We start from the raw sequence: 13,844 nt of genomic DNA on the forward strand, positions 1-13,844 counted from the left end.
ACCCCCGCACCACCCACCACCCAGTTCCCCCTTCTTCTTTCTTCAGAGGGAACACTTTGAAGCAGACCTGTGCTTAAAATAAGGAGAAAGTGGCAAATCAACAAAGGCGGGTCCGGCGGGACGCCGCGCCGCCTCTACCAGCGTCCGGGACTTGGTCAATTTCATCTCCGAACTTCTTTTTCTCCGGTACCAGTTAGCCTTCTCCGTACTTTTCTTTTCTTTTCTTTTTTTGCTTTACAGACTTAAAACACCCGTGGTTTTTGCTCTCCCTTAATAAGCCCTCCCCCATTCTTTACACCTCTCAGTCTAATTCTATTTCTCCTCATTTACTTCTTTTCCAAGACTTTCTGATGACTTAAGTGACCATTCCGTCGTAGTCAATTCATTGTGTCTTATCTCTGAGACTATCAGTTCTCTGCACATTTGAGGGTGAACAGATGAATTGAATGTGTCATCTGTTCTTTTTATAGGATTCATTATTTAGGTCATTGTTCAGAAAGAACAAGGGTGTTTGCTGAGTTTTCACTGACTACAGGTAATTTGAATACTGTAGTATTTAAGAATTCAGTTGTTTCAGATTGCCAACGTTTCGCGTTGCATAGGATTTGGAGCAGAGTTATTGTCATTATTGGATTAGAAGTTGTCTCTGACCTTACCGAACGCTGACATCATTCTTACCACCCCACCCCCTTTTTAGCTTTAGAAATACCGATTAAATAAGTGTTCATTGGATATCTTCCGACGTTTAAAAGGGAGAACTGTTCTTAGGTTCTTTCTAAGCTCTTAGAAATTTTAACAACATAGTTTTGTTTCCAAATTCTCTCTGTATTTTGAAGTGTTTTTTTTTTTTGTTTTGTTTTGTTTTTTTTTTTTTTTTTTTGGAGGGAGAGGGAGGATAATTTTAATGGCCAGTACTTTTTAGGACCATTTTTCCTATTCATACATGCCTAATTTGAGAATGGTCTTAATATTTTCCCGTGACTGTTAGAACATTCAGCAGGATTTATTCTTTCTGAATGTTGCCAAATATCATTCATTTTGGTGACAACCTTTGCAGCAATAAATAGGTTGAAAGGCAGTTAGAGGAAACTAGTAGTGAACTCAGTTTTGTTTGTTGTTTCCAGCTTCAGTGCTTTCTATGAGACCTGAGCACAGATTTTCCAAAATAAAAATAATCGTTAACTTCAGGCAACATTTACTGTCTTCTCATTTGATTTAATTGTTTTGTCAGCCTTTTCTGTTATTTAAACTTTTTCTTTGTTTCCAGATATTTTTAAGTGTATGCCTTTATTGTGCAAAGGATTTTGTTGCTCCAAAGGTGCTCTTTTATATTTAATTTCTATAGAAATTCTAATAATTTTGAAATATATGTTGGGTTTTTTGGTCAAGAGTTAGTATTTAAAGTAGCAAGAGTTAACACTGAATAATAAGTTGATGGAGGGTTTTGCAACTGTTGTTCTTAATTCTGTGGCAACCCTCTGAGTTCAGTAGTGTAAAGACACATGACAGAATGATAATTTTCAAGTGTTTTTACCATGGAAAATGCAGTAATCTTGAACTGTTGGCATGAGATATTTCCTGTTTTTGGTTACAAGGCTCAGTGGCTAATCTGCGACTAGTTATTGTAGTCATTGAATAAACTATGACCTCACAGGTTTACATGACCTCCCACGTGAGCCTTTGGTGGTAAGAACTTGATTTGGTTTCATGTAACGTTCTGAAACGTTCACCAGTGACTTTGTTACCAAGAGACTAGTGAGCTCTAGTTAAAGCTTCACTTAAAAAATATAAATCAATTAGGAGATTTGGGGAAAACTCCCAAAATATGTGTAAACAAAGGTTTCTACTTCTGAGCTTTTCAGATTTAACAAAGATTAATGCAAAATTATGCTAAATTTTGTGAAAAGTTTCTCTTAAATTTTATAAGCATTGAAATGCAATGTGCAGAGGGATGCCATTTATAATATTAGCAGCTGCATTTATTGTTATTTGGTGTGATCATACACTTCTAAAGGGAAGAAAAGTCCACATAGTAAAAAAAGTGTTTGCTGCTTAGAGATTCTGTTCTTCTAAAGGAAGAATACCTGGATTAATGAGGGAGCAAAAAAGGGTAATATGGTCGCCTCCTGCTGCTTCGGGGTTCTATAGGTGTCCAAATGGCTCGGGCAAGCTGGAGAACTGTTTTACCTCTCATTCTGCTTGTGATAGAAAGTTGTTGTTGACTTACTTCTATATTGTTGTGAAAACTAATGAGTCAATGTTTATTAAAAAGAAGGGAAAATAAAGTCCTAAGCAAAAATATTAAGGTGACTCCTCAATAAAATCCCTCCAGAAATGAGTCTTAGGTTTGAGGTGAAAAGTCACAAAAATAGTGATTTGAAAATTATGAAAAATAAAACATTAGCACTCCATATTTTTTTTCCTAATATGCATTGATTTATGGTGACTATATTGCCAAACTTACATAAAATTGAAATTTTATATACAGGCCAAGAAGGAAAGGCGTGTTTTTATTGTGGAGAATTATGGGAGAAATGAAAAATTACACCCTAGGTTTAGTTATAATAATGATATCTTACATTGGTTAACCTATTTTTATAATTTACATAGCACTTTTACATGTGACATCTCACTTTATTCTGCAGCACAAACCACCTGAGGAAGTAGGGAAGGAAGCAGATAAATTCTTCCTTACGGATGAGGCAACTTCTCAGGCCAGAAGAGTTTCCAGCCTTGAGTTGTTTGAGTCGGGTGGTGAGAGGTAGGGCGAAAGATGGGAATAAAAGGCAGAGGATATGAAATTCAAGTTGCATGTAATTTTCATATCCAAATTTAAAACTTTTAAGAAGAAAATGAGCAATTTTCTAATTTATTCTTAAAATATAAGTTACATATGTATTTATTTTTAAATATTGCTATAATGAGCAATACTAGAGTACATTACAGCACTGGATTTTCCCCCCTATTAAATACGAATGAAGCCTTATTTAGAGTTATTTCATCTTCCTATGACTCCAGAGACAAGGTTTGGTCCCAGAAGGTCCTACAGAACATTCCGTGGTTCTCAGTCTTGACTTCCTGTTTGCAGCACCTGGAGGGCTTTTAAAACCACATGCTGCCCTGGCTGCATCTTAGATCTAAAGGTAGAGCTCTAACTTTATATTCCACAGCCTGTGGATCATTTCTCCTTGACTAGCTCGTCTTACCTTAGTTTGACTCAAAATAAACTCTTTCTCACCAAGTGATGTTGGTTGTACCTCTGTTTCTATTAATGGTGCCATCATTTTCTCTGTCGCCTTGGAAATAATTTTATATTCCACCTTCTCATTTTCTATTTTTCTTTGTCTCTCCTACTGCGCACCCCTAATATTAGTCTGTGATTAGTCACCAGGCACAGGGTCCTAGAAGTTCTTCCTTGTTAATGTTTCTTGCACCCGTCTCTGCTTTGCACTTGTACTTCGACCTGTCGTCTCAAGCTTGGTCCGTGGCACTCAGGTCATCTTCCCTGTGCCATCATTTAGCTCTTAGACCTGCAAAACATCTTACATGTTTCTAATAGTCTTATCTTTCTGAAGTGTCTTTTTGACACTTTGCAGAAATTTTCTCGGCGGTGCTCCCATGGCCAGGGAGAAAGTCCAAACTGCTTAACCTGCATGAATCATGAAGGCCCCTTTCAGTCTGTCTCAGTCGGCATCTACTTGTAAATGTTCCTGTCCCCTTTCTCCCTTCACCTTTGTAACCGTCTTCAAACCCTTTACAAAATGACATCAGCTCATTTTCATCAACTTAGTGTGTGGTTCTGGCTACTTTGGTTCTTTTCATTTACAAATAATATACATGCACAGATTGAAGCTTTGTTATTTAGAAAGCATATCCTGTTGATTACTCCTGGTTAAGGCCCAAGGTTTATAGGATATTATAAAAGAGAAGGGAAGATGGATAGAATTTATAATTTATACATCTGTTTTATGTTTTACATCATATAAATGTTGACTCTGTAGCATTTTTTTTAAAATGAAAAGTAAATGAGACTGGAATTACAGCTCTGCAGTAATATTCAGCGCTATTTTACACGCATTTCTTTCTATATGCGTATATGATAATTTTTCAGAAGTTCCTTCTGGTGAAGTCTCATTGGACAGCCAGAATCGGCCAGGATATATTAAACATGCTTTATCTTGGAGAAGTCAGTGCTGAAAGCAGCCAAATAACTTAGTTCATTTGGAGGGTTTAAAAAATGTACTTGTCATTGTTTGGCTGATTGCCTCCCTTTGGTAGTCAAGGTCACATTCCCTGAAGCAACTGCCCTGAAAGTACACTTTGGATTGGAAGCACATCAGAAGGTCATCCTCCTGGTTGGCTTCGGGAATCCTCTCTATCTCTCTCTTTGTCTCTCTCTCTCTCTCTCACATCCATTTTCCCTTCCTCTCCCTCTCCCTCCCTACCTCTTTTTTTCTCTGCCTTCCCTTCCCTAGCCCTTCCTCTTCTACCTCTCCTCCTCTCCATCATACTGTACCTCGCTCTCTCCCTTTGCCCTCCCCCTCCACATTCTACTCTTTATCTTTTAGAGTTTCTTGGCATGATGTTAGTAGCCTGCTCATGTATGTAAACCTTAATTTGGAAGTCATTTCTTGAAAATGGCTCAAGTCATTGAAAAAAAAATGGCAAGGAAAGCCATCCAGCTATTGTTCTTGGGCACACTGTTTGGAGGAAGATGAATTCTGTCAGGAAGAAGTTGCAGGCATATGAAACGAAGTTGTTCAGCTTCAGATTTTGCTGCTTATGAGGGAAATCTCTGTCAGCCTCCACTAACCCCTTGTATCTTCCCCAGTTCTCCACCATTGTCAGGAAATGTGGCAAGCCAACTGTTTCCCACCCTTGTTTTTTTCCCTCTCTCTCTTGAGAACTTGCATTTGAGTTAATTAGTGGTCCTTGGAGAAAACTGAGGAAAGAAAAGCTCTTTTAAAAACAAATTTTAACTTTTATATTTTATACTTTATTAGGGGGTATTTTATTGGTTGTTTTTAGTTCCCATGTCATCATCTAGTCTTTTTATGATGTTTTCACATTTTCTTACTTTGCTTTTATCTATACTATCCCCATTCAGAAAATTTCTTTTTGAAGTAATTATAGTGGGCATTGTTATTTCCATTCAATAGAAAAGGAAACTGAGGCTTAGAGATTTAAAGTGACTTTCTCAGTTGATTTATAGGTGACCGCAATCTTTTGTTCCCGAATGCCCGTTAGACAGTGCTACTTAGCTGAACATTTTTTTCTGGTCTGTCACTTTTGTTACTTTAATTAAGCTGTTGCAGACATTCGTTAGACATTCTTAGACGAACTTCAAGTGATAATTATTTAATGTTTTATAGAGCATTTCATTACCAGGCTGTTTTTTGTTATTATGGCAGAAAGACACGTGACTTAAAATTCACCTCCCAACACATTCACGGACTTTTGTTTTCTGTCATATGTGTTGCTTTTATATTCCTTAATTTTCTCGTATAGCATCTTTTACCGCCAAATTCTTTATTCTCTACAAATGTTTAATTTTTCTCTACACACCTCCCTCTTAGGACTTAACATTTATCTAAAGTAGGCTTACAGTCTCTTTTTCTCTATTAAAAGCTTTCTGTAGCACCTTTAAAAGGAACCTAAATATCATGTTGACACTTTGCACAAAGAATTTTGTTCCTCAGCCTTTCCCTCCCATTAACCTAGCACTTAGAAATTGACAATGCTCACACATTCCTTTTATATTATTCTGACATTTCTGTGGCATTTCACCAATGTGCAAGACTGCACATGAAGGTATACTTAGGAAAACTTGATGAACACCTGTATTAGTACGTCTAATTACCATCATTTCATGCCTATAATGTGCAAATGGTCTGATGAAAAGCAGCAGCCTTGTTTCTGGTCTCATCCAGGGAACCCGAGCTCTGTGCTGTTAATAGAGTGAGTGCAGTTTCCATTCAGAACTCTGCTACGGCGCCCTTTTTTCTGTCTTTGCTGAAGTCCGTGTCCCCTAATAACTTCCCAGCCCTCTCTGTCTTATAGTGCCAAGTATCTGAAATCCAGTTAAAAAGAGATACATTACAGAAAGAAATTATTTTAAGGATAATTTAAATAATTGGATGTTTAATAGAGGATGAGATTTTTGCACTCTACAGGGATTGGTGATGTGGCGATGGCTATTTATACATGGCAATTGAGACTTACAGCTATTGAATTTATTTGCTACTCAGTTTGAAAAGCTTTTCTTGAGTGCTTATTATGTGCTAGCACAAAGATGAGTGCGTCCTCTACATTGGAGGAAGCAATTTATCATAAAGTAGGAAGAAGTGCTTTGACAAAAAAATTATAAAAGATTCTGTAGTGTGCTGTATGATGACAGTCCAGAAATGTGTTTGGGGAGGAAAGGTAATAGCTCAGTTGTAGACTGCGTGCTTAGCATGCATAAAGTCCTGGATTCAATCCCCAGTGTCTCCTTTAAAGATAAATTAAAAAATAAATAATCCTAATTATCGCCCCCCCCCCCAAAAAAACCCCAAACAAACAAAATCTAAAATGGAAATGAGTGTGCTTGTAGATTTCTAGGCAGATTCTAAGAGCCGGCTCTTCTGTCCTAATCTCCTGGAACCTGGCTGTTATCCACAACACAACATCACATGCACACCTGCGCTTGTATTATGCTTATTAGGGCTGCTGCAGGGATGATCCTCCGTATACTTGTCTGAAATGTTCTTTTTTCTCCAATTGTGAACTCAAAAATCATATTAATTCAAATGAGGAGGGGCAGTTTTGTGATTTTTGTGCCAGATTTTTGACCTGATGAAAAGATAAATTTCATGTATACGTACATGTGTATGTACATATATGCGTGTGTGTATGTGTGTGTATAATTTAGCTGTTAACCAGCTCTGCTGTAGAAAAGGAGAGGGTGATAATACTTAGCTGCTGTCTTATTCATGGGGGTTGAGGGCTCTGTTACAACTTTATTTTTTTTTCTTGCTGAATGAAAACTAAGTTGGCTATGAGGAGAAAGAGCCAGCATTGGTGTTTCACTGATGCCAAATATGACTGCATAAAGCTTTATTAAACTGGGTGTGGTTTGGTTGGGAGTTCTGTCTTTCTTTTGAGTATGGAGTTTTAAGATAAGTGTCTGAAAAGACGGTGCCAGCAATTCGTGCAGCAGGCTCTCGACCTGTCTAAACATGATTTGGCAGAAATCACCCAGAAGAAATGAAATTGAAATTGATCGATAAAAGTTAAAAGGAAAACATTTCATATTTAAGATGTAGGTTTGTAACTTCACAAAAATGTGAAAAGCAATTATGAGTATTTCTTTCGCTAGAAGAATGTAAGTGGCTTAGTGCTTGACAAGGAAATGAAATAATAATAGTCATAGCATTTATTGAGGGTCTTCTGTGTCCGTCTGTATCCTGTTTTCTTCTCCTGGATTTCAGTCAGTTTCTTCTCAGTCTCTTTTACCCTCTCCTCTTTCTCTGACTCCTGAATGCCGTTGCTTCCTCTCTTTGGTTCTTTTCTCTGGAAGCTTCACCCTGTGTGGACCATCCATTCCAAGTTGACATTCTCAACACGTTATCTTAGGGCGGAACTCTCCTTAGAGCCACAGACTGCCAATTAGGTGTCTGACAGGTATTTCAGGCTAACATGTTGAGAACTGAATTCTGTTTTCCTATAAATACTTAGTCTGCCTTCTGCTTCCCTACTCTCTAGGCATTTCTAGCACAGAAAATTGCTTCTCCAGAAAGAAACCTAGGTGACATTCTTTCATCTTCCCTTTCTCCCATAGTTAAGCCACCAGCCATTCCTGTTCATTCTACTCCAGGTATTTCCCAAATCTGCCCGTCCATTTCTTTCTCCATGTGCTCCACCCGCCCCAGTCTAGGCTACTGCCACCTTCTCCTTCTGCTGCTAAAAGTCTCATGCTTTCTTCTTCCATTTTTGCTCTCTTCCCCTCCTTAATCCTTTCCCTATAAGGCATCAGATTTCATTTTCTTTAGTAGATTATGTCATTCTCTTGCTTTAAAATGCATTCAAAACTTCACATGGACCTTATGATAAAATCCGTTAAGTTTTACCTGGACTAAACAGCTCTGCGTGATTTAGCTCTTGCCAAGCTCCCCAGTTTTATCTTGGGCTGTTCCAAGTTTGCTCTCCTTCAGCCGAGTCTCTTTCCTTATACCTCTTGGAGACTAAACTCTTTCCTGCCTTGGGTCTTTGTACCTCTGCCTAGGGTGCTCCCAGCCAGCTCTCCATCCCACTCTCTTATCCCCCAACTCCCAACACACACACACACACTCCTTGGCCACCTGCTTCTAATCCTGTGCATCTCAGTTTACTTAGAGATAAGTCCCTTTGCGACTTTATCTGAAAGAAGTTTCTTCTCCCCATTCTTTAAATAGACATCCCTTTTTCGTAAGGAAGTCTCCCCTCTCCATTCCTTCTAGATAACTTTCCTTTATCTACAGGTCTCCCCTCCCTATTCCCAAATAACCTCCCTCGGCCAGTTGTTGGTTTCTTTCATAGCACTTGTAACAGTGACTAATTTTCTTGGCTACTTTCTCAGTGTCCCCCCAGAGGGAAATAAGGCACACAGAGAGCAGGAACCAAGGTTGTTTTATTCATCCTGGTGTATCTAGTGCCCAGATCTGTGCCTTATGTACAGGAGACCTTCAATCCATATGTTTTCTGGATAAATAGAAAACTACTAAAGATCTCTTTTACTTAAAAATTTGGCTCTTGATTATTTTGTCTTCTGCTAATTTTACCCCGATAGGAAATTGAATAGTGTTCCCATTCTTTGACTAGGAATAGATTAGATTAATCCAATGAAAAGAGAAATTTGTTAATTGCTATTTTTAAAAAATGGGAGTACGCTAGTTCTAAAATAAGTTTTCTGATTGGAAAAATGATGATATTTAGAACTACCATACTTTAGAATTATAATTATAATTGTTTTTTTTTTCTTTCAGCATTCAGGATATAGAAAATATATAGTAAATCACAAATAAAAAAATCAAAATAAAATGCCCCTGTTTCTAGCCAGCATACATTTTAAACAAATTGAACTATAATTGACATAATAAACTACCCATTCAAAGTGTGCAATTTGCACAGCGTAAATTATTGAATGACATGTAGCCCTGAAGTTGCTTATAATGTGTTACTAGGATGAATACACTATATTGAATAATGTATGTATGTAAAAGAGCACCAAATGAACAACGAAGACCGATTATGCTCTCTCAGCAAGTGATGTTTAAAAAATATTTGTGGTTATCAAATCAAAAGAACGATTGCTCTTCCTGAATCATCAGATATTGTTTATGCTTTGTGCCACTTAAAGGTTTATCTCCCCTCTTGCATTTTAGCAGAATGTTTCTTCTGGTGGGGGCGCCCAAAGCGAACACTACCCAGCCCGGGATTGTGGAAGGAGGGCAGGTCCTCAAGTGTGACTGGTCTTCTCAGCGGGGGTGCCAGCCAATTGAATTTGATGCAACAGGTAAATGCTGATGCAGCGGCCCCTTTTCTTAACTTCTGTTATTTGATATTTCCCCCCTACCTTTATCTCCCCCTGTTTGATATATTTTAAAATATGATTTAATTTTTAAAAGCACTTGCTTTAGCTTAAATGTAACAATTTAATAAAATAACATATACAAGTACTTCGGATTGCCAGAGAAAATTATCTAAAGACAAGTGACTTTTTATATGATGTTTTTTTTCCTACAATTTTGTAGCATATAAAAAGCCTTAAAAGTACACTGTGTTTCCACTGCTTTCAACTTTAAACTGATAGTGTCAATCTGCGGAAATCTGAGGGAAGTCTATTAAAATGTTTTTGCACCTCTTCTGAGAAGAGAGAGTGATGCTTATTATCCTTTCTTTGTTGGCAAAACTGACTCACTGATAACCGTAGATCAACTCCCTAATCATGAAGGAATTGAAGCCTTGGGTTGTGCTACCAAAACCAATTGAGGAATCTTTTGTATTCAAGTAGATCTGGTTGACTTTAAAAAAAAGTTTTTTCTTATCCATAATTCATAGGGAAAATAATATGTTATGCTTCTGATAACGTTAAAATTTTATCTACAGGGACAAATTCCAGTGTCAGGACTGTGGTAGTAAAGAGAAAAATAGCATAAGGAAGATGAGAAATAAGAAATAACTTAAGTTTTATATTTACATCTGTGAAGTAAAATAGACATAATTCTTTACATATTTGTATTGGTGTATTTGTCTACATTTATGAAAGCTTAGAAAATCCTCAAAGATATAGTGTGGCATCTTTCTGGTACAATAGTTTTACAAAATCTTTTAATGATTCTGATTGCTCGATTTGACAGAATACTTTAAGATAAACCTGAAGAAATTAGTCATTTTTCCCTCCCGTATTGCTATTTCCTGCTACGTCTAGAAGAGATTTCCTGCTGGGAATTATAGTATCAGTGGAACAGAAATCATGCTGTGGACTGTTCCATTTAATCTTGTGATCAGTGCCAACATGAGTAGGCGCCATTAAGCCAACTCTTCATAGGAATAAGATCAGGTGTTTGCTTTTTTTCCATTTGAAACCATCTACATTAAACCCTGCTGTTTTTTCCATATATGACTAGCATTTGGAAAACCCCAAGAGTATGTAAATAGGCTCAGTTTTACCACAACTGGAGAAATATCTGTGATTCAATTATGGGTCAGGGCACTTCTATCTTCTAACAAAATATGAGTAGTAATAAAATAAAACAAATTCACTTTTGATTGGTTGAGCTGTTCAGACATATTTCTGTATTCAACACCACAGGCTTTTTGTGCAGTGCAAGATAATTTATTACTGGCCTGTTTTGAAATTTGGCTTTATGTATTACTTTGTTTACTGAAAAAATAATGTATGCACTGGATAGAAAAAATTTTAAACAGTCCCAAAGAGTATACAATGAAAAATAGGACTCTTTCACATAAGCTTGCTTAGAGATAATCACTCTAAACAATTTCTTTGAGCCTTCTAGAATTTTCTTATTCCTATGTGTATGTGTGTGTACATATACATACATACATATATGTATATATATCTCCTTAAAAAGAACAATTCACAAATAGGAATATACTAAATATTACTACTAGGCACCTGACCAACCCTCCCCCCCAATATAAATCTCTTGTAGATCTTTCCATAGTGACATTTAAAGATTTACCTCCTTCTTTGCAAATCACTGATAGTGTTCTATTCTATAGTATTTGTAGCCTAAATTACCTAACTCATATTCCCTGTTGATGGATATTTAGCTTGTTTCCAGTCTTTTGTAATCATAAAGACTACCATAGTGAAAATCTTACACTGTCGTATTTGTACAAATGTGTATGTCTGTGGTATAAAGTCCTGGCAGAGGATTTTTTTAGGTCAAGTATGTATATTATTTTGATAGATATTGCAAATTACTCTTCACAGAGATTTACAGCCCTCCAATTATGTTTTTTGACACCCATGGCAATACCATTTATCACCACATTTGTAATCTTTGTCAATTTTATATATCATTATTCTATATATTGTGTGTAAAATTTATACATGTTATTATGTTATTTTATATTATTATATCAATTTATATCCTTTTAAGTAACAGTAAGACTAAACATCTTTGCATTTGTTTGTAAGCCAAAGTATTCCTTTTCCTCTGAGCCACTGTTAATATAGTTGCACATACTTTCTTTCTATTGATTTGTGGATTTAAAAAAATAAATCTCAGTTGATGGCACTCCATCTTTTTGGTTGCTTAGGCCAAAAACTGGAGTCATGCTTAACATGAAATCTCAGCAAGTCACAATCTAACTGCTTCCCGTCATTCTGCTGCTAATACCCTACTTCAAGCCACCGTTGTCTTTCATCTGGACTGTTGCCCTAGAGTCCTAGTCAGGTAAAGAGATGGCACACTTAAATTGGGGTAGTTTGGTGAGCTTTTAGTAAAAAGACTTTTTACAAAGGATTATGCAGGGTCTCAGGGATCGGTGGTATTGGAGACACTAGCTAAAATTTGGCTTTTAGGTTTGAGGGGAGAAAGAGAAGGGGGCAGTTACCTGCCTCCAGGCAGAGGAAAGGCCCACTTGAGAGGAGCATGGCTTTTGTCAGAGAGTGTAGCCAGCCCAGGGTGCCCGGGAGAGGGAGCAGGGGAGTAAATCCCTGGCCTTGCCCCTTCCTGCCTTTGATCTCTGTGCACGCTCCCCACTGTCAGAACCCAGCTGGGAGCCAGCGTCGCAGCAGTTCCAGTCCGAGAGGTCACAGTGGTCAGCATCCTGGATGGAGAGCTGGGTGGAGAGCGGTGGAGAGGAGACCTGGGGGGCAGATGGAAGAGGGCCACACACCCCCGCACTGTTCTCCCCACTTCTGCCCCGGGTACCCCTGACAATTTGTTCTCCATGGCAGAGTGATTCTTTTAACATACTCAGATCATAACACTCCCGCTCAGATTCTGCTAATATCTTCCCATCTGTCTCACAGCAGCCACGAGGACTCTGAGTATACCAGCCCCTTACTTCTGTCTTTACCTTCATCTTCTGTTCTCCCCTCCTTCATGCTCTTGCAGCCTCACTGGGTCTTTCTGCAGTGGCTTGTAAACGGTAGGCACATTCCTGCCTCACCTTTTCCTGGGCTGTTTCCTCTGCCTGGAACATTGTTTCCCCAAATGTGTATAGAGTACTCTGCTAGCACCCCCTTGGGAATTCCTCAACTGTCATCTTCTCAGTAATGCTCTGACCATCTTATTTGAAATTCTGGATCCCCCTTTCCCGCTTTGTGCTTCCATCTTCTTCTCTGCTTTATTTTTCCTGTAGTAATCACAATGCTCTAGAAGTTATTTATTTTCAGTTAATGTCTCTGTCTTTCTATTATTATATATGTCCCATGAGGATAATTTTGATCTGTTTTGTTCACTGCTGTAACCCCAAGGCCTAGAACAATGCCCGGTGCCTGGTACAAGTTGGTGCCCAATAAATTGAATAGATGAATGAATGAATGAATCATAAGCCCTTTTTCTATAGTGAAGAAATGTCTAAAGTCTAAAGCATTTTCCTGAACTTTCCTCATGCCTCTGTCCCATCCTAGCCCAAACACATAACGTCTCTGCATTGCTGACGTCTTTGATCTTTGCCATTATCTCAGGGGAGATGGAGCTTGCTTTCTTTCCCTCATCTCAGGCTTATGTCGGGGAGATAGTAGCTGGGTGGATAAGTGTGGTTTCTGGAGGCAGACTGCCTGGGCTCAGAGCCCAGCCCTGTCACTGACAGCTGTGTAACTTGCACAGGTCACTGTCAGGTGACTCCCTTCTCCCTGGTGCAGTGTCCCCATCAGCCCTGCTCCATAGGAATGCGTTCAGCTGAATGAGTTGACTTATGTACATGTTAACATCCGTGTGGTGTTTAGTGCAGGGACTGGCACACTGCAGTGGCTCCTTTAGTATAAGCGGTTCTGTATTGTTCTTACTTCTCCCTCCTCAGGGACCATGCTGTCTTTCATTTATCTCTATGTTCCAGCACATTTCCTTTTTTCTTTTAACTTTCAAACATGCTTAAATTTTTTCTACGTGAAAAACTAATCAAGAGACCTTTGCCTTGAGCACGTGTCTTCTTTTAGTCATTTTCCTTTCTCCTTTTCTTCACATGCAGGATGTTGAACACTGTGCCTCTCTCTTCATCACTTCCCAGGCTCAGCCACTGTAGCCGGGCAGCTGTCTAACCCTTCCCCACCCGGCAATGGCCCCCACTGAAATCGCTGGTGGCAGCCTACGTCAATGGACACTTGATCCCTCATGTTACTGAACCTT

General features: G+C 38.4%; 1 protein-coding gene across 3 annotated transcripts in view; it reads left to right on the forward strand.

Moving 5' to 3' along the window:
* Positions 1 to 13,844, forward strand: part of ITGAV (integrin subunit alpha V) — a 77,784-nt gene that overhangs the window by 667 nt on the left and 63,273 nt on the right. The window contains exons 2-3 of one of the 3 annotated variants that reach the window (XM_074364007.1): positions 47 to 186; positions 9,402 to 9,532. In XM_074364007.1, coding sequence (XP_074220108.1) covers positions 9,406 to 9,532 — 127 coding nt within the window. In that variant the 5' untranslated portion in view covers positions 47 to 186; positions 9,402 to 9,405. The remainder of the gene's footprint in view (positions 1 to 46; positions 187 to 9,401; positions 9,533 to 13,844) is intronic. The other 2 variants (XM_045520424.2, XM_010960014.3) reach the window with 2 other exon arrangements.

Source organism: Camelus bactrianus, chromosome 5 (genome assembly GCF_048773025.1).
Source record: "Camelus bactrianus isolate YW-2024 breed Bactrian camel chromosome 5, ASM4877302v1, whole genome shotgun sequence".
NCBI classification, from domain to species: domain Eukaryota; kingdom Metazoa; phylum Chordata; class Mammalia; order Artiodactyla; family Camelidae; genus Camelus; species Camelus bactrianus.